The 24,759-nt window shown below is 36.6% G+C and overlaps 1 protein-coding gene across 1 annotated transcript in view; it reads right to left on the reverse strand.

Annotated features, from left to right (window-relative positions):
- Window positions 1–24,759, reverse strand: part of Myh15 (myosin heavy chain 15) — a 138,908-nt gene that overhangs the window by 52,631 nt on the left and 61,518 nt on the right. The window contains exons 21-27 of the mRNA XM_028755586.1: window positions 24,010–24,146; window positions 17,248–17,503; window positions 9,123–9,365; window positions 7,904–8,080; window positions 4,771–4,916; window positions 3,232–3,322; window positions 835–1,224 (exon numbers count right to left, since the gene is read on the reverse strand). Coding sequence (XP_028611419.1) covers window positions 835–1,224; window positions 3,232–3,322; window positions 4,771–4,916; window positions 7,904–8,080; window positions 9,123–9,365; window positions 17,248–17,503; window positions 24,010–24,146 — 1,440 coding nt within the window. The remainder of the gene's footprint in view (window positions 1–834; window positions 1,225–3,231; window positions 3,323–4,770; window positions 4,917–7,903; window positions 8,081–9,122; window positions 9,366–17,247; window positions 17,504–24,009; window positions 24,147–24,759) is intronic.

Genomic DNA, 24,759 nt, shown 5'->3' on the forward strand with positions numbered 1-24,759 from the left:
AAAAGTAGCAGACATGTTTTATTGCAATTTGGGTTTTCAAAGTAGCTATCTGATCTCAGCAGTTTCTAAAGATGAACAAATTCTTCATTTGTTTATATATTTGCTAGTTTTCACTAGCCACTGAGTTCATAAATTTAAGCATATTTCATTGTGTAGCCAGTTAAAATAGCCATTACCTTGGTCTCAGATTTGTTGCTTCAGAATATGAAGGCTTCCAGTACCAAGAAGTTCAAAGAGAAAGCCTATGTTGCTTATTGGCCTTCAGGACTCACTGCCCAGGGATACTCCAAGTGTCTGCTGCCTGCATACAATTGCTTTTCTCTCTTGCCATCCCATATGTGGCTCAAACCAACAATTCCACAGGCATTCTTTGATAACATCCACACAGTATTAACTATATAGGACCACAATACAAGAACTATGTGGATGTAGTTATATCCACCTTAAATTAAAAGTGTGTTTTGAAAAGCTTTAAAGTTCAGACAGAAAGAATAGCAGGAGCTTTGCTGCAGCTGAAAATTTTGATTCTTCATAATTTGTAATGCCTAGGAGAGTTGCCTGGACAGAGCAACCACCATGACTTCAGACCAGTAGCGAACTTGATGAGACCCTGTCTCAAAATTTAGAAATACCAAGATGGCTGTGGCTATAAGTCAGCAGTAGAAGACTTGCATCACCTGTGAAGGATGCATGTTCAATCCCTGTAATACTGCAAAGAAAACACTGGCACTGTCCATTTGTAAACATTTTCAGTTAATCTGATTTTTCTCTGCCTTCCCCTCCCCTGCTACTTTTATGTCAAGATGTCTATAAGGAAAGTTTAGGAATGTCTACCTTAGCTCTGGCCATCTGATCAACACGGGTCAGGAGGTCATCCACTTGAAGCTTCAGGTCACTCTTGTCCTGTTCTAGCACCTGCCTGGCCTGCTGTAAATGTTCTACCTGGCCCTCAAGCTCAGCCAGGCTCTCTGCATGTCTCTTTTTCAAAGAGGCAGAGGTTGTCTCAAAGTGTCGTGTGGTCTCTTCCATGTCATGGCGAAGCTTCTGAAATCTTGCTTCCTGTTGCTTAGTTATCTCCATCTGAGCCAAACTGGTCCCTCCTGCCTCCTCCAGTCTCTCATTCAAATCTTCTAGGTCTTGGGCAAAGTCACTTCTCTCTCTTTCCACTTTGGCTCTAATGGTTCTTTCACTTTCCAATTCCTCTTTCAAATTTAATATATGAGTCTGGGGAAACAAATAATTTTGACAAGGAATAATTACTTGCAACATAATTCTATATGCAACAAGGTTATTACATTAATTTTTGTCTCAACTTAAAAAGCAAACATGACAGTTTTCATTCCTAATTTATAACTAAAGGAAATTGAACACCTTGAAATTAAGTGATTTTTCTCCAAATCAATACACAAGAAGCATAATTACAATTTTTAGTACTTCCAGATCCCCCAGCCCTACATTATAACCAGCACATAGAGGGAGATTCTTATTAAAAGAGCCCCCTTCAAAAAAAGGAAAGGTACAGTAGGGATGTGAGAAGGATCTGGAAGAAGTTAGGGGAAGGGAAATTGTGATGAAAATATATTGAATAAACAAAATCTACTTTAAATAAAAAAGAAACAGGTTTCTCATAAAAAGAAACACTTAAAAAAAAAGACTTCTTTCATATGCCAAGAACAAATTTTAAAGGGGGCTTATAAAAATATATCATAGTGACTCGTGTATGCAAAAAAAAAAACTTTCCATCTGGAATTTGTTTAACCATCTTAATAACTAAAGACTTCAAAACTCTTACTACAGAATAAACACCCACTTAAGCAACTTGCCCTTAAAACAGCATCTACTCAACCCTACACAGGTCAGGCAGTTAGACACTGGCTTCTTAGTTTTCAGATTCCAAGTAGTAGATTCGAAGGGTGAATTAGAATTGGTGAAGGAATGGGGACTACTAAAGTGAACAAACAGTGGTCTCAGGTCTAAGATACTATTACAGTCAGGGTTATTAGAAAAGAAAAGTATTGATAAATTTCTCAGAACTTCGGTCCCTCCAGTGTCATGGTAAACCTTCATAGAGCCAGTGTATTCAGTACAGTGAGGCCAGTGATATTCAATGATAATGTCTTACATCATTAGGTTCAGGTTAGTAGAGAGGACTATTTAGAAAATGTTTTTCTTTACATTAAATAAAATGGCTTAGAGAATGCTATTTCTCTAGGTCGTACCAGCTAAGCAATCCACCGCCTTTGTAGTTAAGGCGTCTCAGGGGAAGTACTTAAAAAGCTTTAATTTCCACCCACAAGTAAATGTGGTTCTTGATAAGTGGTTATTGAATCTGAAATATTAATCTCAAATAATACTGTGCTTGGCTCAGAAACATCAGAAGCATTTCTTCATAAATAACCTTCAGAGAGTCGTTAAGGTACAAAAATGTTTCTTATGGATAAGCTGAAAGTTTTATTTTATTTTGGGTAAAGTCAAGTGTCATTTGAAGATATGCCCAGAAAGTATGATGCTTGGTACTTAGTGTTGTTTCTGAAAATAAAGCACGTTCACAATGAGAATGGTTTTCTTATGGGATTTAAAATATCCCAGATGATAAGCAGCAAAAAGAAGCATTATTGAGATGTTAATGTGACTTAAAAATCTATATGAATGTATATGTAACATCATGTATGCATATGTGTATAACCATAACAGTGTTTTTAATTGCTTTATAACTTAGTGATGAAGTGTAAAATACCCACTTAGTCTAAAACTGCCAAATTGCCATCCATTATCAAATAATACTTTTGGTTTATGAATAGCTATAGAATGTACTGAATTTTAAATTAATTGCTTTCTAACCATAAAAGTTAAAACACTAAGCTAATGGCACAGCAGGTCATGTACTGTTTTTCCCATGTAAACATCTTGTTGAATTTAATAATTTGAGCTCAATGGTGTCAAGATTAATACATTAAAAATTATGTGGTTGCGATTTAGCACAAAGCATAGTCCATAGCAAAAGTTCAAAGAACATGCTATTTGTTATTATTCTTAGTAGAAAAGAATTTAAGCTTAAAAGGTAATTATCCCTCCAGGGTCATGTATTGGCGGGATGCCATTTGCCTTCTTAATTGCTGCTCCTTACTCCCTCTGTTGACAGCTGGCCAGGGGTATGGGTTGTTGAGTGTCAACCATTATTCATGGATCTAAACACTGGTGTACATAGAGAGCTATCTTATAATTGGTTACCTGAAGCTCTTTTACCATCTTCTGAAGCTGAGACACCAGGTTCTTTTCATTCTCTACTTTTGAATTCATCTGACACATTTCAAATTCTTTCCTGTTTCAAAAAAATGTGACAAAGATAATCTATCAGAATAACAAAACATTTATATACATTAAAATAACGGAATAATGTGAATTCCTACTCTAAAAACACAACCATTACATCTATATCTGAAGTCTTCATGAGTGCTACATAATTCCTGGTCTCCTTCTACAAACCATGGACACATGTTTGGTGTACATCCTTCTGAGCTTTTTTTCTAGGTACTCAACAAATTGTGTGTGTGTGTGTGTGTGTGTGTGTGTGTGTGTGTGTGTAATACTGGGGATATTTTCATTTTCTTTACTGTAGAATCTATAATATTGGATGAATTTTATGTACAAATGTATTGCGTATATCCCAAGTAATATAAGGGACTTGCTTCTACATGGTTCCACACAGAGATTGCTTAACAATAAGCCTATAACACATATTCAACATTTTTAAACTCTAACCTATAGCCTACAAAGGCATAGAGTATAATCTTCACTTTGCCAAACTGACATAGTTTTCAACACTGACGGCAAAGATCACCATCTTCTAGCAAATTGTTCCATTACACTCTTAAGGTTAGCCCAGACACATGTCAAGTGTAATAAATTAGGAGTAGTCAATTAGTCAGGCATCACCAACAGCAGGCTTGAGGCCAATGCATGCATGCAAATGAAGCCACAAACTCAAGCTGCTCACTTGACTATTTTTTAAACTATGGACTCCATTTTTGATATGTTCTCAGTTTTAACCTTGTATTTTAAACTCACTTTTTCCTCTTATTTAGTAGAATCTAAATCTTTAAGCATTATCCAAAAACACCCCCTAGTAAACAGAATACAAAAGATACAATGTGTTAAAATATATTTCACCAACCAGCAAACCTAAACAGGAAGCCATCATCCCACTAGTTCCATGTGGTGCAAGGAATGCAAAGAAACTTATGGAAATTTTCCAGAATTTTTATCACTTCATGTAATTATAAATTTAGGTTTTAAAAATCAATGTTTACATATTTTGCAAATAGGTACCCAACATAAATATTAATGAAGGTATATCTGACAAAGAAAAGTGACATTATTTAAGTGAACATATAGCTTTCCAGGCTTCATATGATGGTCAAGATTTTGGCATGTTCATGTTGCTATTGGCCTTATTACAAGTAAAAGAAGCCAACCACTTTTTGTAGACTCGGATACCCATAATTCATCTCTCATATGCCTTACAAAATTCTCATCTTCCAGGTGGATTCTCTTTGTTTTTTCCTGTAGATTATGTCTTTATTTTTGCTACTGTATAATAGAGCCCATCAAATAAAAACACTCCATTTTCTAAGCTTCTAGTCGCTGTCTTGGGTCTTGAGATTTCTGGTTCTAGCCTAGACAACTGCTGCTAAGTGAAATGAGAGCCCTGCTCCTCCCAGGGCTGAGATTTTCCCAGAATCCCTTGGCAGTTAGTTGAAAGGTGCTCACTTCCTCAGCTGCTCTGCCAGCTGCTGCCGGCTGCTCTCCAGGTTCTCGGCAGCCTCCTGGTTCATCTTTAACTCGCCCTCCAGCACGCGCTTCTCCCTCTCACACTTCATTCTGGCTTTCCTCTCCCTTTCAAGGTCACTTTGCAACTGTCGGGAAGAAAGACTGTTTAACCAAATAGAAGGCCATATTTTATACCATATTACAGGTGTTTACATTAACCACTTTCTTCTAGTAAAAGGAAAAGTATAAGAACAAATTCTGCAGATGATACATAGAAGCATTTTTAGGGGCCCAAACAGAGCTCAGCAAAATCTGCTGAGACAAATTTAAAGAGCTGAGTTTGATCCCTAGGATCCATGTGCTAAAAGAAATCAATTCTTATAAATTATAATACCATATATAAATGTACACCACCAACACACAGAAACCAAATAAATCAATCAGTAAGCATCATTTTAAAAGTATAAGAAGTTAAATTAAAAATTACACACAGTAGATTACAAACCAAATTGAGAAATCAATAATGGGTGAAAGTTCTACAGATTATGGATAAGCTCTGTCCTAGAATGGCAACCAAAAGCAAGTGACCAGTTTGCCCGTTGGATTGCTTCCTTCAAAAGATATCTCACGTTTTCACCTGGCAGCTCATTTCCTAGGTGGATAAGTCCTGTTTAGTCATAGATGCTTCTTCAAAACACAAATGTTCTGCTTTCTAGAGCTAAAGCAACCAAACAGTCTCTGTGTAAGCACCCATGAATATTCACAGCCTACCTAGGACTCATATACCGTGATGCTTTGCCCCACTCCCTTTTATACTTCCCACCTGCATTTAGTCCATAGCATTTGTCATATTCTGATATTCTACAAAACTACTCAGCACATTCCAGCTGTCTCAGTTCATGTTGATAACAGTGCTAGACAAGTTGGTTTAGTAGGAAGCTAGGAAACAAAGTATTACCCTCTCTTGGTAGGTTTCAACAATTTTTCATAACTAGTAAAAAAAATATGTGAAATTCAAGTTATTATGAAAGGGTTGCTTCTTGAAAGTATATGTTAAAATGAAAACTGAAAGTAGACAAATTACAGGTGTTATAAAATAGATGTATGTGTCTCCTAGAATACGATACAATCCTAAACTCCAAAGTGATAGCATTAAGTGGAAGGACCCATTGGAATACATGGTTCAAAAGGACAGAGCTCTGGTAGAAAAGACTCAAGTATAATTCATCATAGCTGACAGCATGTAAGGACAAGGTAAGATGATGTCATTTCTGAACAATAGAGTATGTCTTCACCAGACACAACATCTGCCTGTTTTGACTTACGTTCTAGAAGTGTGGGAAACTAATCTCTGTAGTTGATGAGTCTGAAGTCTATGCAAGTGTGCTAAAGCAACTCAAATGGACTGGACCACATGAGTATGCGTGTTCATGTTCACACACAAATACCTGTAACTTCTTACGATAAGGTTGTATGAGACGGGGAAACCATAAAAATAGAAAAAGGAACAAGTGATAGGTGAAAATAATAGAAAAAATAGATGAATACAAAAGCCAAAGAAGTCTTGTCAGCAGTTTTGTAGAAACCAAACTACACAGATTAGTGAGAGAATGGTTGCATACACTCTGTCATCTTGGGTAAAGGAAGAACTGTGGATATATACATCACCCAAGAACTGATGGGAGCAGATAAAGAGACCCAAAGCCAAATATGAGGTGGAGCCAGAGGAACCCCAAAGAAGAGGGGGAAGAAACATTGTAGGAACCAGAAGGAACAAGAATATGGCCCACAGAAATAACTAAACAGGGTTCATAGATTCTCACAGAAACTAAAGCAATAAACATCGACCATCTATGGGTCTGAGCTAGGTCTTCTGCACATAACTTATAAAGCTTGGTGTCCTTGTTGGACTCCCAACAATGGAAGTGAGGGATGTTTCTGACTTTTCTGCCTGTACTTACGACCCTTTTCTTCCTATTGGGTTGCCATGGCCAGCCATGAGATGCGGACTTTGCCCAGTCTTATTATCTCTTGTTAGGCCATGTTAGGTGGAAATCCCTGAGACGACTATTCTTCTTCCTTCCTTCCTTTCTTTTTATAAAAACAAAACAAAGGAGGAGTTGCTATGGGGCAGAGGGGAGGTGGAGGGATTGGAGGGAGGGGAAGCTGCAGCCAGGATGTAGTTAGTCTATGAGAGAAAAATTAAAAAATGAAAATAAAAATAAATTTTAAAAAACTGTTCTAAACTTCTAATTTTGTGGAGTGCTTGGCAGAAGTGCTATAGAGACAGAAGACTACTTGGACTTATATAAGCTTTTTATAGAAAACCAGCCTCAGCACATTCATGGAGACAACATGGTCTTTAACCAATCATCAGTTTTACTAAACAAGTTCTCAGGCTGGAGAGGTGGCTCAGTGATTATAAACATTTTCTATTCTTCCGTAAGACTTGAGTCAATTTATAGCACCGGTGTGTGGTAGTTAAAATCTACCTGTAATTCTAGCTCCAGGAGTTTGATACCCTTTTCTGGCCTTTGGGAACATCTACATATACTTAGCATACCCCACATATACACACACAAAATTAAACATTATAATAAGCTTCCCAAGAATCATGTGGAAGAACCAATCAGTGAAAGACATCACTTTTTATTAAATACTTCAATGTTTTTCTCTCATTTTCCAGAATTGAGCTAAGCCTGCATTTAGGTATGCTTAACATCACACTGTAGTGTTCTCTATATATGTTTAAAATAAAACATCTCTGCATGGTGGCACACGCCTTTAATCCCAGCACTCAGAAGCCAGAGGCAGATGGATCTCTGAGTTTGGAGCCAACCTGGTCTACAGAGTGAGTTCCTGGACAGCCTGGTATATACAGAAAAAAAAAACCCTGTTTCAAAAAAACTAAAATAAACAACTAAATAATAGATAGAAAGAATAAAACAATCCTCTACTGGTAAATAATAAAAAGAGTGCACTATGTTACTGAGTTTTCATGTAACGCTTAGAATAAATTAACTGAAATTAGAGATGCATATGTATAAAGGCAGAATGCTGTCCAGTCCACTGGTATTCACTACACATAAGTAACATATGTATGGAGACAGACAGACAGCCCACTGCTGCTCACCACATCAATTTGCTGGGACAGCTTCAGGTTTGCTTTGCTCATGCTGCTGAGTTTCTCCTCCTCTATGTGCAGATGTTCCTGGGTCTGCTGCTGGGCCTCCTGAGCATCCTTCACTGCTCTGGTAAGTTTACTGACTTCCTCATTTAGAGAATGTAACTCCTCAGTCAGATTCTTGACCTGTGAGAAGACAACAAAGATGACTTCATTAGAGCCATCCCTGGAAAGCTGAGATAGCACCACGGACCCCCCCCTCTCTCTCTCTCTCTGTCTCTCTCTCTCTCTCTGTCTCTCTCTCTCTCTGTCTCTCACTCTGTCTCTCTCTGTCTCTCTCTGTCTCTCTGTCTCTCTCTCATAATTCAAAATACTCATGAGATACCCAATGTTATCAATAACCATTTACAAATCCCTAAATTCAATTTTCCCACAAAATAAGGGGATTCTTAATCTTTCATGGTCCGGAAGTGTACTATTCTGGTCACAAAACCACAATTTGTAAGCTATTTTGGAGCTTATTACTGTATAATAATGATATCATTAGTGGTAATTTAAACTTCTGTTGCAGATCTAGGGGAACATGTGCTGACACATCATGCCTCAGTGTTCCCATAGTGTAGCAGTTCAAAAAGGGTTCTAGCAAACAGTACATGTCAAGGTAAAAGTTGGCTTCCCCACTGGGAACAAAACCCCCACTGATTCAACAAAACTGATTGTTGAATCATCTGCAAAGGACAGTTTCATCTTGGAGATTAGCTGCTTGTCAAAGGTTTCATTTAGACTTCTCACTAGTCAATCAATGTGTAGACACACAAATTAAAACCCACAGCTAAAGCAAAAAGCCAAAGTCTTTAACTGGAATTAAGGAGATGGCTTCAAGGCCAGACTCAGAATCATTGCTAAAGCTGGGGATTTAGAAATAGCCCAAATTACCTTTTAGCAAAGGCTATCATTTTCATTCTCATTCCAAAAGTGATGCTCAGAGGCCCAATAAAACCAGTTAACTCTATTAGATTTTTAGGTTCAATAATAGTTCATTCGGTACATTAAAGGGGTCCCATGCATTCAAACCAGAAATCTGAGTTGGAACAATACAATTCACCAGACCCTTTACTTTTTGATGACTTTGGTTCCCATCACTATAAATTTTCAGGCCATTGTATTAATAAACAGAGCACTTCTGGTACCAAAGAGTCAAATGTACCTAACACCACAGGATGACTACCTTGTACTCCGCTGCACACTTCCCCTTCTCTGATTTTGCCAATATTGCTTCCAGGTCATAAATCTCTTTCTTCAACTCAGAACATTCATCTTCCAGTTTCCGGCCCCTGGCAGTCAGCTCAGAATTTATCTCCTCTTCTTCCTCCACCTGCCTAGAGAGCTCCTTGATTTTGGCTTCCAGCTCTATCTTGGATTTACTCAGTGATTCACACTGCTCTTCAGAATTTGCCAGGGTTTCTTGTTCCTGCCACAAGAGGTGAGGAGAAAATTGTTGCCAGCCACCAGAAGTCATTTACCAGCTGGGCGACAGTGCTGTTTAACACAGTAAAAGGATAATTGCCTGCCCTCTGCCCAGAACTTATACCTACCTTTCATAGGCAGGTGAAATGGCATTTTTAGGTTCCTAACCCTGTTGTTGAAAAGTAGAGATGTTGTTTGTGTTTAGAAGTGCCTTCTATATTACAAGCCCATTTAGTAGATTAAGTGAGCTCTTCCAAGGCACTTAATAGAAACTTGGATGCCTAAGAGAATTAGCATGCTTCCAAAAGCAAAACGTGTGCTATCTAAATCAAGCACTTAGAAGTACTGGTATGGACACATAGACTGACAACTGCTCAGAATATTATCTAAGAGATATTATACAATATAATATTAATAATATAATTATAAATGCCCTGATGTATTTTGTTTAGTATACATTTCTATAAACTGGGCTAAGCAGTACATTTTTATGCATAGATTGAATTTAGAACTCATAAATTTATTTACAAGTCATTAACTTTTACTATTAATTCCAACTAAAATTTATGCTTCAGTGATTCTGCCAGCAGCAGATTCCACAAATTATACACATAGAACGTAAGTCTTGCTTAATTTTTATACTCTCAAATGTACTGCCACCATATATCAGTGTTTCCCATTATTCTTATGTTTTACATCAAGTAAAGATAAAGAGGGTGCTGGAAGATTCTATGAATACTACTAGAGAGAGAAAGGTCATCTATAGTCTTGCCAAGCTGTGACCACTAAAAGCTATAATAATGACTGGTCTGGAAAGCTACACCTAAATGGTACAATAGTGACACAAATACTATGGGAATAACCAACAAGTTTCTGGTTGGATTTAAAGCCCATTCCACAAGATGGAATCCACACCAGGTGCCATTAACTAGATCAAAAACCTGTTGCTGGCTAGCCACTATAGACTCTAGAGGTGAGCCTAACAATGTTATTTTGCTAAATGAGTGTAGTAATGAACTTCCTCCCTAAATTCTTTGTGCCTATATATTAGTGCATCTCTCAGCCTTCATCAGGGAAAGTTCTTCTTGCAGTATAGTTAACACAAACACCTACAGTTGATCAGCATTCAGCGAATAAGAGACTGGAGTGTTTGTTCATCTATAGATGGGGTGTCTATATCACACTCTTCCCAAGGTTTAGGGATCATTATGTAAAAGAGGGAGAAAATATTGTAAGACTTAGGAGAAGTAGACATTTGGTCTTGCCAAGGACCCATGTTCAGTTCCCAGAGCCCACATGACAGCTTACAACTGACTATAACTCTGGTACCACAGGATCCAATGCCCTTGTCTTGACTTCATGGACACCAGACATGCATGAGGTGAACATATATACATGTAGATAAAACACCCATAACATATAATAAATAAATTGTAAATAAATAGATAAATAAATAATATGTTAAATAGAATGCTGTTAAAGTAGTTGAAGATGAGCCTTGGGGCAAACACATAAGCCCCATTCTTCCTTGGTTTTGGCTTTAGTCCTTCCTTGATTCCCTTGATGATGGGCACTTACTTCTAAAGATGCAACAAACTATCTCCCCTTCCTCAACTTGATTTTGCTCAGTGTTTCACCATTGCTCCAAAGAAGCACGTCAGAAGCAAGACTGGTACCTGGAGTTTAGTCTTACTGTGGTGAGCCTGGTCGTGTTTTGGAGGGAAAGGATTATGAACATATTTTGAAGCTTTGGGCCGGAAAGACTTTTGAATACTTGGAAGAAAAAACCCTTCATTCCCCCAAGTTGCTTTTGGTTTTTCACAGCAATGGGGATGTAAACTAGATAGGAGCTATTAGCTAGGTAGAGTCTAATGAAAGGACCTCAGGTCACCAACGCCATTCTCATGAGGGCAACCAATATGCCTATTTCTTCCTTTGTCTTTTGTTACACTGTTTTACTTAAGCTTCCTGACACTTTTGCCCAAACCCTCAGCAGAAGCCTAGAGGCAGTAGGTCTTCTGAGGATTGACTGGAACCCCTAAAACTGAGCTTTTAAAAAAGCCACCATTTTTCTATTCCTAAGTAAATTATCTCGGGTAAATTATAAAGTAAATTATTCCTAAGTAAATTATAATTATCTAATTATAGTGAAAGTAAGCCACTACCATCAGCCTCATCTTTCATCTTCAGACCTCACTATCCATCTTAGCTGAAGTGACAGTTTGGGAAATTTATTAACTATCCATTCACAACACCCAAGTAGTGCCAGTTAAGAAAATGAAAAGCAGCATACAGATAAAAATCCAGCTTTTTTGAATTCTGTCTAACTCCTGTCTTAACAACTTCAACTAAAAAAAAATAGGGCTCAAAGGGCATATAAGGAGAGATAAAATAATAAACCTAAAACTTTACCGAAGAATCAAAGAGTGAGGACAATTTAGAAAACATCACCAGGACACTCAGGAAATCTCAAAACAAAACAGAGAAGCTACCAGTGTTTAGGAAATATGGAGAACATCTGGTCTTGCCACCTCAGGCTGACATGTAGAACAGCTGTTTTCTACCGTCCATCCAGCATGTGAACAGGCCCTGGATGTGGCACTCAGCACTAAAGAAGGAAGATAACAGTCAACTGATTACTTCTCCCTTCATTAAGAATAGATGAGGGGCTCCTTGGAAACTTCACAGAAGTTTAACAGTTCGGAGAACTTTTCTTCTGTTCATATTGTCTCACATAGAACCATTGTAATTTAGTAAACGGATTCCCTTAGTTCTGTTGTACTGCGAGTAAGTAATAAATTCAAAAAATATCTTTGTCCTTTTGTACCATTTTGTCTATCTGTGCCCTTTTACAAACAAATGGTGATAAAATATCTCATAGACCTGTCAAAACATTACATTGTCAGTTACAACATGACCTCAAACAGATTTGTGTGTTTTCTATGGAATTTGCTTCCATATGTTTTCAATGTTTCCCACAATGGCCTTTAAAATGTTTCTCAACTCTTTGCTAACTACTCCCTTATACAAGCTGAGCCCTTTTATCTCTTGCATTTCTCCAGGTCTCACAGACCATTCTAGATCTCTAAAATAGGAACTGAAAGACTGAGTATGTGGTTTAGAAGAGTAATACCTACCATAGGCTCATATGTTTGAACATTTGGTATCCAGCTAATGGTGCTGTTTGGGAAGGCTATGGAACCTTTAGGAAGTGGAGCCTTGCTGGAGGAAATATGTCTAGAGATTTGGGTGGGGGTTAATGTATGGCTTCCAACTTCCTGCTTTCTCCTTCTGCTCATCACTTGTAGATACAATGTGAGCAACCAACTTCCTGGATGCTAAGACTGCCTCATACTCCTATTATCTTTCCCTGAAGTGAAGAACTTTATCCACCCTGGAACTATAAGCCAAAATGGATCTTTTCTCCCCAAAGTTGCTCTTAGTCAGAGCTGTTATATCACAGCAATGGAAAAGTAGCTAGGAGGAATTCAAGGGCAGGGAGATGGGAGTAGGTGGATGGGTTGGGGCATACCCTCATAGAAGCAAGAGGAAAGGGGATGGGATAAGGGAGTTCTGGGGGGGGGGGGTGATGGGGAAAAGTGATAACATCTGAAATGTAAATAAATAAAATATCAAATAATTAAAAAAATAATGGAACTGGCTATTGCAATTGAGCATTTAAGACTTTTTGTCAACAATTTAATATTACCCATATTACTGGGATTCTGTATAATCTTCAAGGACAAGGTATTATGGAATGGTCCCATGGGACTTTAAAACAATATCTTCATAATATAAAAAAGGGGGATGTTTATCCTCATATGCCACAAATTTATTTAAATCATGTTATTTTTATTTTAAAATTTTTAAAAAATTTGGATGCCAAGGAACTTTCTCCTGAGTGTCTATGCCACTCTACAACTAGACATGCCTAGGTGAAAAAGAAGGATCCACTTATAGGCATATGGCATGTTGCTGGTCAGTTATTTAATATGGGGAAGAGGGAATGTTTGTGTTTTTTCTGCAAGATGCTGAAGGACCATGCTAGCTGCCAGAATGATTGGTGAGACATGCTGATGTTGGGACAAAGAATGATGCTGAACTGTGAGCGTGCTGATTGCCCTGACAATGGTGACTGGGAAGCTGTATTAGACATATGAGCCCGACCCACCTTTGTTTACCTATATCCCAGATGGGACAAGCTGCCTTGCCTCAAGTTTTTAGACCTCGTGGGACAGAGAATCAAAAAGAGAAGTTATAATGACTCTTGTATTTTTCTTAAATGTGACCAGTTATTCAGACTCAATCATGGACTGGTATAGAAATCAATCCAATATTGGAAACAACAGTCTTCATTTGGAAGGCTGGTTTTGAACATTTTCAGAGACATATTTGGAAGTTAGCTGCAGTTCTCTATGATGTTATATTAGCAAGAGATAAAGTTGGGACAGGATCTGGATTTCAGACAAGTATTAGTGCATGTGTTAAGGCTCTTTTAATTGACAAGTTAAATTACTTTTGTTTCTTCTACAGTATTCAATGTAAGTTGCATTGATTGTAAACTTTCTAATTGTGTTAGTGTGTTGAAACCCGGCATGTCAGTTATGGAGGTCTATCAACCAGCTTTTGTTTTATTGCCCTGAGTATTACAGAACCTTGATTTTCTGAAAAAAGCTTGCAAGTACTGGAAGAAGTGAGTCAGGTTTAAGCCAAAACAAGAGGGTAGTGGGCTTGATTATTGCTGGTATAACAGCTTTAATTACATTAATTGCTAGCACCACTGCTTCTGCAATTGCTTTGACACAAGAAGTTAAGAGAGCTACTTTTGTTAATCATTTAGCAAAAAAAAAAAAAAAGTTACTACTATGTTGAGTATACATGAGGATTTAGATAGGCATTGGGAACAATGGATTGATGGTCTTTATCCTATTCAAATTATTGGAAGAAGGTTCAGAGTTTAAGAGTAAGGAGTCATCTCGAGTGCCACACCAAATACCAATGGATTTGTGTTACTTTAAAATTTACAATGATAGTCATTATAATTAGGAAAAAGTTTAAAGACATTTGCAGGGTATTTGGCATAAGTCTAACACCTCTCTGGATGTTTGAAATTTGCATAGTAATATTATGAATTTTAAAAATGCTGCTCTGCTTAGCTTTGATGCTGTAGATACTGCTGGTAAAATTATCCATGGCATGAGGTCAGTATTTCCATTTTGTTCAAGCTTCAAGAATGGCATATATAGATTGATCATGCTAGCCCTTTTAGTCCTGGGAATACTTTTATTCCTGCCCATCATGTTAAAGCTTATCTTTAACAACATCAACATGTTGGCAGCCAAAGTACATGGCTTGAACCTGAAAATGGACTCACAGAAAGAGTTATTAAATTAACAGTCTGGCAAGCCAAGGACAGGTAAGATTCTGCACAGAGCCTTACCAACCTAAGACAAAAATGCATTGCTTTTGACAATGCATATTTCATGACAGGTAAGGAAGGCATTCATGTCAGAAAGACCTAAGACAGGCTCAGTCTTGTGTATGAAATTAAAAAAGGGGGTGGAGATATATAGAGCTTTTGGGGCTGCTTGGCAAGAATCTGACATTGGCCAAGGACAAGGAAATGGGCTTCAGGAAGAAATCTGACATTAGGCTAGAACAAAGAAGAAATTTCAGGAAGGAATCTAAATCTTAGGCTAGAACAAAGAAGTAGGCTTCAGGCATGAAAAATGACTTTGGCCTCAGACAGAGAAGTATGCTCAGATATCTTGGTCATCCTGATAAGCCCTTATAAACAGTGATCATGGGAGTGATCACTGGACTTTGTTTATTGCTTTGCTTGTTCTTTGACTATTTGTGTCTATTGTCTTGCTTGTTCCTTAAGTATTTACATCTATTGTATTGCTAGTTCCTCAACCTAGAACTGACATTAATACTTTCATGTAATTAAAATGGTATAAAAGCAGATTGAAAAAAATTTTAAAAAAAACATAAAAAAATTTCACCTTGTTAGACATTTACATGTGAATTTGAACTTGGCACTGCCTGGAAGAAAAAGAATAATTTCATTACAAAAACACTTCACCTATTGAAAAGCAACCTAATAGGGAGTGGGGGAACGAAAAGTAGCTAATACATCAGGTCTCTTCTAAAACTGATACAAAATGGCTTTCTTAACTTAACAGTATGGATCATTAAGTAGATTTGGAATGGGAACCAGGAATTCCTATTTAAAAAAATATGTGGCTGGCATATACTAAAGTTCTAGAATAACTGCTCTGATTAATACATTTCAGAAATGTCAGTTTTGATATAAAGTGTTACTTTGATACAGCCTGTTGAGAGCATTGACAAATAACATCACAAAACAAAATAATAAATTGTGTCTTTCTGAAAGTAATTATTTATATTTGTTTTCAGTTAGTTTTGTTTTCAGTAGATTTAAGTAGCAAGAACTTCAAATCAAACTACACATAATTGTATTTGAACCCAGGATTATTCAACCTAGCACTGTGCTTTGCAGAGTTTAATAAAAATAAAATTACACCCCTGCCCTTGAGGGTATTTGGGGTCACAGTAATCCAAAGGACTATAGAGAAAGTATGTGAGAGGGGACTGGAAATTGTATGTAGATGTCAGATTAAAAATGAAGACTGGTGTGCCTAGAATGGGAATTTAGAAACTAAAATGTGCCTGTTACAGGAGCAGAAGTACCTCAGAAGGAACATAGCATGTCTTCTTTAAAATAGTGATTTATAGCTCTGCCAAAATCAAAATCATATATTCAGATTCTTCAGATCCACATATCCTCTGAACTTAAAGTGTCTGAGAATAAGGCCTCAGTATCTTCTTTTCATTTACTCTTCACAAGTGTGTTTGTTATTACACCAAATTTGAGAATGATCTTAAAGAACTCAACTAATTAGTAATGACTTGGACTATAGAGAAGAAAGCAGGAAGACAAAATTAAGGAGATATGAATACACAGCAAAAAACTGTGGAGATCTGTCAAGCTTCTGTGTGACCTACTAAAATCCCATCTGCTGACTTGCTAATGAGTCACTTTCAGTTAAGAGCCAGAGCAACAGTATGATGTGCTAGCTAATTTCTGTAATCCCTGGACTCAGGAGAAGGATGTGGGAGGAATGCCATGAGTTCAAGGCCAGCTTGTGTTACATAGTAAATTCCAGGTCAACCTGGGCCACAGAGTAAGACTCTTTCTCAAAATCAAAATGTAGATCTTCCTGATCCTATAACAGCTGATGATGATATTATGCACAGAACACCCACTGGTAATCTGATATTTCTGTCTTCTCTTTCTCTTACTTCTTCCAGTTTTTCATGTATACATGAGTGTAGTAGGCACCTGTGTATGAATGCACATATATGTACATATATGTAGAGGTCAGGAGATGATATCATGTGCCTTCCTAGGTGGTTCTTTGCTTTAACAAATAAGGCAGGGTCTCTCAGTTGAACCCAGAGATCATAAATCAGCTAAACTAACTAGACAGTTTGCCACAGGGATCTCTCATCTCAATGTTCTGAATTTATTCTGTGGATACTGGTGGCCACTCCTCTTGCTAAGCTTTTTCATAGTCTATAGGTATATAAACCCCTGCCCTCACACTTGTGGCAAGGCCTTTATCAACTGAGCATTTCCCCCCAGGCCAGAATTATTCTTTTTCTAAAACGTACTAAAATCATTTCATTTTGATACAGAGATTTTTGTTTATGTGTTTCCATACTCTCTGTTTAATAAACATTTACATTATTTTTTAAAAAGCTAGTGCATGCTTCTGATATTTTTCTTAAGTCAGCAATGTCGATGGAACTACTTAGTCAAATTGAAAGCTAGCTATAAAGAAGAGATGGGTAGCACTCACAGCTTGCAACTGAAGAAGTAGATCATTCTTTTCTTGGACAAGGGAGACTTGCTTTGTTTTCAGCTCCTCCCTTTGGGATTCTGAATTCTCCAAAGCTTTTTGTAGTTGTGCACACTCTTTTTTCAGGCCAGCTATCTCCTCTCCAGCTCCTACAGACTTAGCAAGGGGCTTGATCTTGAATAAGAGCTCCATCCAGGGCCAGTTCTTCACAGCGATGAAAGCTCTTATGTTCTCTTGGATCAAAGCAAGAGCATCCCTAAAGTATGATTGAAAAAAGAAAGAGAAGTTCAGACAGACTATAAAAAAATAAAAATGAATTCCAATACAATTATAAATAAAATAGAAAATGTCACAAATGACCCCAAAGTTTCAAAAAAAAAGTTTATACAAGACTCCTATAAAAATTCATAAACCGAACACACGACAGTCTAGAAGAACTATTACTTCTAGACATAGAGTCAACAAAATCAGGTCCTATGGGAATGATCAGACTCTTGCAACTTCCTTTCTCTTTCCATGATTTGTGTAGTGCCATTTACAATAAACTGTAGGACCGTGAAAAACAACCTGGTTTCTGGTCACCATCCTCCCAGACTCCAGGCTCCTAACATGAGACCACAGACCTCCATAGATTTGTGTCTTTCAGTCATGTAGGACAATGCCCACTAGCCCCTCCACAGGTAGAGGGCATGACTACAGGCCATGGAGCCTTAAGACAGATCTCCATATTAATGTGGTACCCAAAGACCAGAGGAACTTAGCCAAATAAACATTCCTTTCCACACTCTCCTCCTTGCAAAAGGTATTTATTTAACCTCAGGCCTGCCCCGAGGAAACTGGGGTATAGTTTTCATCTACTTTCTGCCATGACAATATCATGGATCTGTGACTTGTCTAGTTTGGCATCTCGAAGGGTCCTTCTTTACAAGGTTCAATGTGTCATGGAACGGGTCAGTATTCAATTCCTCAAATTGAGCCCGGGGAAATGGAGGTACAGAAGTCAATTCTCTCATAGAGAGAATCAATCTCAATACTAGCCTGGATGCTGGAGGAAAAGGTATGCTTGGCCTGCTCACAGGCAGTGCAGAGATGCCAGATAGCTCTCTTGTTCTCACTGATGTCCTTCTTGTGCTTTCGCTTAAACTCAGCAATGAAATGGTTGACGATTTGGTTGTCAAAGTCTTCTCCACCCAAGTAGCTGTCACCAGCTGTTGATTTGACTCCAAAAATTCCATCCTCAATAGTGATGATTGACACATCAAAAGTGCCACCTCTCAAGTCAAAAATCAACTCATTGGCCCATCAGAATCACCTGGGGTCTCCAGCAGTTTCCAGCCAGTGCTCGACCAGAAACCAGGTTGCCTCTCACGGTCCTACAATAAACTGCTTATCATGATTCATCACCCAGCTTCATAGCCTGAGACAAAAATAACTAATCATGGACTGAAGCATCTGAGACTGTGTGATAAAATAAATATTTCCTCTTTATAAGTTACTCAACTCAAGTATTTTGTCAAAGCTATAAAAAAAAATTGTGACACAGCCAGAAATGCAGTCCAACATCAAGGGACTCTATTAAATTCCTAAAGAGGAGTTCAAAATATTCAAGGGGAAGTACTCAAAATACTCAAGATACAGGAGAATTTAGTAAAATTAAGAAAATAATTCATGAGCTGAATGAGAATTTTCACAGAGAGAAAAGAAGTCGCTAAACAGAAATCTTGGAAGTGACGAGCTTAATCAGTAAGAAAGGCTGGAAGAAGCTGAGAAGGAGGGCAGCCCTGTATGAAGACCAGCAGTCTCAACTAACCCAGGCCCCTGAGCTCTCTCAGACACTGAGCCACCAACCAGGCAGCATACATGAGTTGTTCCGAGGTCCCCCGACACATATACAGCAGAGGACTGCCTGGTCTGGCCCCAGAGGGAGAAGACTCGCCTAACTCTTGAGAGACTTGAGGTCCCAGGTCCTGAGGAGGCTTCCAGGGAGTGGGGACATCCTCTTGGAGACAGGGGACAGGAGGAATGGGATGAGGGCAGACCAGGAGGTGGGCAACAACTGGATTGTAAAAAAATAAAAGTTAAAAAAAATCAAAAATCAACAACAAAAGAAAAACTAACCTAAACAAAAACTGATTAGCTTCAGAAACACATTAAACTAAGAGGAGAGCTTTGTAAAACTGAAGATGGTTCTTTTGAAACAAGACCATCATATACTCTTTAAAACAATGAAGAAGAATAAAGAACACTCAAGAAATTTATGACATGCCACTAAGAGAAGAGCATTTACATCCAGAAAGCCTTGAGGACCAAGAAACTCATTGAGAGAAGGTGCTCTCAGAACAGCACATGGTTGACTGGAGAGAACTTTTAGAGCCATGCAGACTGATAAGATATGATTTTTTACAACCAGAAGGTTGTAAATATTTACTGCCAGAAGTTTCCAAACTTCCTTGTAACTCAAGCTTGCAAAAGATCCGAGAAAAAATACTTTCTGCCCTGTGTTATTAGGATTTGCAGAGAAAACTTGGATTCTTTTTATTCTAAACTCAAGGGCTTTGTCATTAATAGGGACAAAGGGCAATAACAGAAACTTAGATCTAAAAAATGCCTTATTTCTACCACTGCACCCAATAGAACAAGCAGAAGATTTAAGACTTTAATTATACCTCCACTACTAATGAGTAAATGTAGCCTCTGACAAAGCAGTTTATTTTAAAAACCATAGATGGGCTGAAAATTGGTCCTTGGAATACAGACCATAATTAAAACTAAATGTAAGTTTGCTCTATCTGATATGTAAAATAATGAGAGTTTTAACAAACACAATCAAAACAGTTACATAAATAGATTAATGGAACAAGGGAAAGAGAAAAACTAAGAAAACAATTCCATTTATAATTGTATCATAAAACAAATTATCTAGCAATAAGTAAGGCATAGAGGTAAAAATATCTGTACACAAAAATTAAAATATTAATGAAATGAACTGTAGAAGATTCAAATACATAGAGAACATCACATGTTTATGAATTGAAAAATATTATAGTATCATTTTTGTTTGGGGATTTACAATCTATAATGATGGAATGCGTGGAAGCAGGAGCATGAGGCCGTCACACTTTCCTTGAGGGCAGGAAGCAGAGGGTGTAGGGCTTCAGTCCCTATGGTGTAGCCTTCCCCATTCAGGGTGGATCTCCACTACTCCATTAAAGCTCCCTAGAAACCAGCCAAAATAGACCCATCCTTTCATTAGCTGTTTTACTCACATATTTAATCACAGCAATGAGAAAAGTAGCTTATGTGTCCACTACTGGGGAGAATATATTATAAATTCATATTATGTAGTATATACATATCATATAATCCAGATTGTTTTTGAATTCTTGATCCTTCTGTCTCTATTTCCCAAATACTGGAATTACAGGCATGCAACATCATGCCTAGTTAAATACAGTTGATCTTAAATGTTCTCAGCACACGCAAAATATACCTATATAAGGTGATATAGTAATTAGACTGATTGCGGCAATCATTGCACAAAATGCTTACATATGAAAACATCAGATTGTATACTGTAAACATATAATTTTTCAATAAAACTTCAAAAACACCAGAAAAAGAAAAGAATACATTGAAAACGAATACATATCACAAAGATAAGATAACAAATTAATGGAGTTGAAGGGGAAAGAATATGGAATAAAAGCATACCATAAAGGAAAGAAAGACAAAATAAACAAAACTAGGAATAATGACTTAGGAATTATTGAGGATTATTTTCTGGGACTACAATTATAGACATAATAAATACTTAACAGTTATAATTGATTAATGTATAACATAAATAATTCATGATAGTACAGCATTATTTATTTAATAAATAATTCATAATCTGATTCAAAATGTAATATTTTGACACATTAAGAATTATGAAACCACCAAAAAACATTAAATTCATATTATTTTAAAGGCAAATGTTTCTAAGGGTCAATGACTAGATAATGGCAATATGGAATTAGAAAACCATTCTATATGGCAAAAGAAAACATTCTCTAATTCTTTTTCTTTTACAGGGTTAGAATAATATTTGTCTAAAACTATATAGCATAATATAAATTAAATTAAATTAAATTAAATTAAATTAAATTACAAGCCAGTCAACTAATTTTTTAAAATTTAACTGTAATATTATTATAAAATGTATCAGTATGAATCAAAGTAGGTTAAGTGTTTTAAAGATTTATCAAAACTTAACACATTTATAGGTTAATCTAGGAAGACAACGTGTTAACGGATACAGATAAAGATTTTAATCAATTCCTTATTTAAAAAATAAACGCTCTATAAAAGTAAATGGAAGAAATGGCATTACTCTCTAAACAATATATCAAAAATATTAATATCATTATTTAAATGCAAATAATAGCTATTGCCAATGTCAGGAATATACCACAGATATGAAAGTATGAAGCAAGGGGAATCTCATGGATGGTTGCTGAGTTGTAAATCAGAAAACAATATCCTACGAAGTCAAAATTGGGGCAACCTAAAACCTGGAGAATGGCCATCCATATCTGTGCCTTGTCACTAACTAATCGGAGAAGAGAACAATGTAAGATTTATCATCTTCAAGAAAATCTTACAAAAAGAATGGGAAAATATTAAAATATCACTAGAAAACTGCAATATACTGGAATGGCACATGACATTTTAAATAGCACAAAATTAATCTGTGCTATTTAAGGAATACATGATGCTATATTTAAACAATGGGCTACTCTATGGCAATTTAAGTTAATGGTCTTGATTTTATGAGTCCTACATTCATCAACACAGATATATGTTGATGAATATATATCACAAAAGAGGCTTTGAATATAGATGAAAAATGTCATAAGGAATATTATTTACATGAAGTAAGTATGTAAAACTATTCACCTAGTTAAGGATATGTATATAGCACACGGGGCTACACAGAGAAACCCTGTCTTGAGAGAAAGAAAAATATCATTATACATACTAAAAAGTGAGATTATAGTTTTATAAGAATTATATTTTATACATGTAACAGAAAAAAATAAACAATTTAGGATCTAGAGAAAACAGACTTGCATCAATGGGGAAAATATTCAAGGGCTTCAATTGTGACAATTTTTAAATTGTCAGCAATTATATAAAAAAATTAGAAATCAACATTCTTTGATGACGGTGCTCTGAGAATGCACTGTATTATCCATATTTTAGGAATCTTACATAATTCACAATAAATTTTGATAAATCATTTAGAAACAATGGGTTTTAATGACCTTATTTTATAAATAGATGAAAAAAATTATGAAGAAATTGAAAACTTTATATAAGTATACATAACTGGAATCAGGTGTGGTAGCATACATTGGCAATCCCAGCATTCTTAAGAGGCTCAGAGATAGAAAATCACCAAGATTTCAAGGACAGTTTGTTCTATACAGTGAGGTCTAAGCTAGTCAGGACTGACATAATTCTCTCAAATAACAACAGAACTAAACAAACAAACATAACCCAGAAGACATGGTCCTTGCAACTAAACTCTCATGCTACGCTGATTACAATAAAAGAGTTAGAAAACGTTGTCATGAGTTGTCTTATTTATAATTTTTATGGACTTGATCATCTTTGGACAAAAATGTAAATCCAACAACTTATACCAAGCCTTGTGGACTTCCCTCCAGAAATTAAACTACACTAAGGAAAAAATACTGCTAATATTGAATTTCTTGTTCATGGTTTGTTCGTTTAAAGAATTAATTAGCTTGTTTTGCATGGTTCTACTAAACATTTAGAAAAAAGACCTGACACCTAATTGTCCAAGTATAGTTGTAAATGTTTCTATTTAACATACCTGATATGAAACAAGAAAGCTAGAATTATAAGTCGTTAAGATTCATAGTTGCTGTGATAGTAAGTTAAGAGTGGCCAGAGCACAAGTGTATGCACATGTGTGAGCATGCATAACACAAACACACACACACGTTCACACACAGGGATTATACCTCCTCTGAATTGGTTTTGAGATATGCATGTCAATTTTTAAAACATATTTTTATTAGAATATAATTATATCGCGTCACTTTTTCCTCCCTCTAACCTCTATCATATTTGTGCTTTCTCTCTCTCTCTCTCTCTCTCTCTCTCTCTCTCTCTCTCTCTCTCTCTCTCTTGTTTTGATTATTACTTTTACATATATATGCACAAATATACAAATACAGCCTGCTGAGTCCATTTGCATACATCTGATTTTGGAGCTGACTGCTCTGTATTGGATATCCATTTAGGGGGCCTATCTTTGGGAGAGGCTAATAATTCCCACTGTCTCAGCAACTGTTAGGTGACTATAATTCTTTATCTAGGGTGGTATCCCCAAGAGACTTCCTCCTTCCAAGTCAACATATATCAAATTTACCATTATTTAGTCTTGTTTAGGCGTGTGCCAATTTTTTCAGGTGTGCTACTGGCATAACTATAAAACATATTCACCTTCCAAGGTCCATAATCCTAAATATTAACTGTCCCTCCCAAAGTGAAGATAGGAGGAAACAGAAATAATATCTGGATTATTGGGAAGACAGAAAGGCTCTTTATATCTTTTTTTTTCATACAGATTTTCAACACTCAGACTCAGCACACTAGGCTTTGTATAACAATCTATTATGTGAAATAAAGTCACATTGACTGAGGTATGAGTTGCTTTTGTAGTGGGAAAATAGCAGAGAGAGTTAATACCTTTCTTCTAGAATCTTCTGGAATGTAATGCGCATCAGCTTTCCTCGGGCTCTGGCTTGGAACAAAATGAAGACTTTAGATATCTTTTCATCTCTTCGTTCTTCTAACTGGTCCAGAATGCGAGCTTTAAAAAACACCTAAAAGCCAATCAGATACAATTTTACTCATCAGGTGAGTTCAGGAATCTTTTGAAAGATGTCATGAAAAACTGAAGTAGCCTCTGGGAGAGCTGTACCAATCCAATGTCTTTGTACATGTTTATTATTTGTGTACAATTTTCATCCTAGGGAATTTCATTTTTTAACTCTAAAGGTTATAAAGGACATTGTACATCAGACACATTGGTAACCTGACCATTTACTCTGTACTTTCCCTTTATTAATAATAATAATGTTTAAAGAACATGATTTAACTTTTAAATGGGCTCAGGCACACAGCACTCCAAAGGATGTGGCAGAGTCCACAACTATCTCTGTAAAGGACAAAGCAAAAAACCATTTCTGGGTTGGTGAGTCATAAATAGCTGTGTTGAATACTTGTTTGCTTTTTTAAATATAAAATAATTTTAGTATGCTGGCAGGTTTTTTCAATAATTTTAATTGAAATAAAATCAGATGCCTTTACCTATCCCATTCAGCTACCCTCCTTTGAATCTTTTCCACGTTTCTCCTCCAAGCTGATCACATATTTTTCTTCTGTTAGTTCTCTCTCTCTCTCTCTCTCTCTCTCTCTCTCTCTCTCTCTCTCTCT

This window comes from Grammomys surdaster, unplaced genomic scaffold, assembly GCF_004785775.1.
Source record: "Grammomys surdaster isolate TR1022 unplaced genomic scaffold, NIH_TR_1.0 126066, whole genome shotgun sequence".
Taxonomy (NCBI): domain Eukaryota; kingdom Metazoa; phylum Chordata; class Mammalia; order Rodentia; family Muridae; genus Grammomys; species Grammomys surdaster.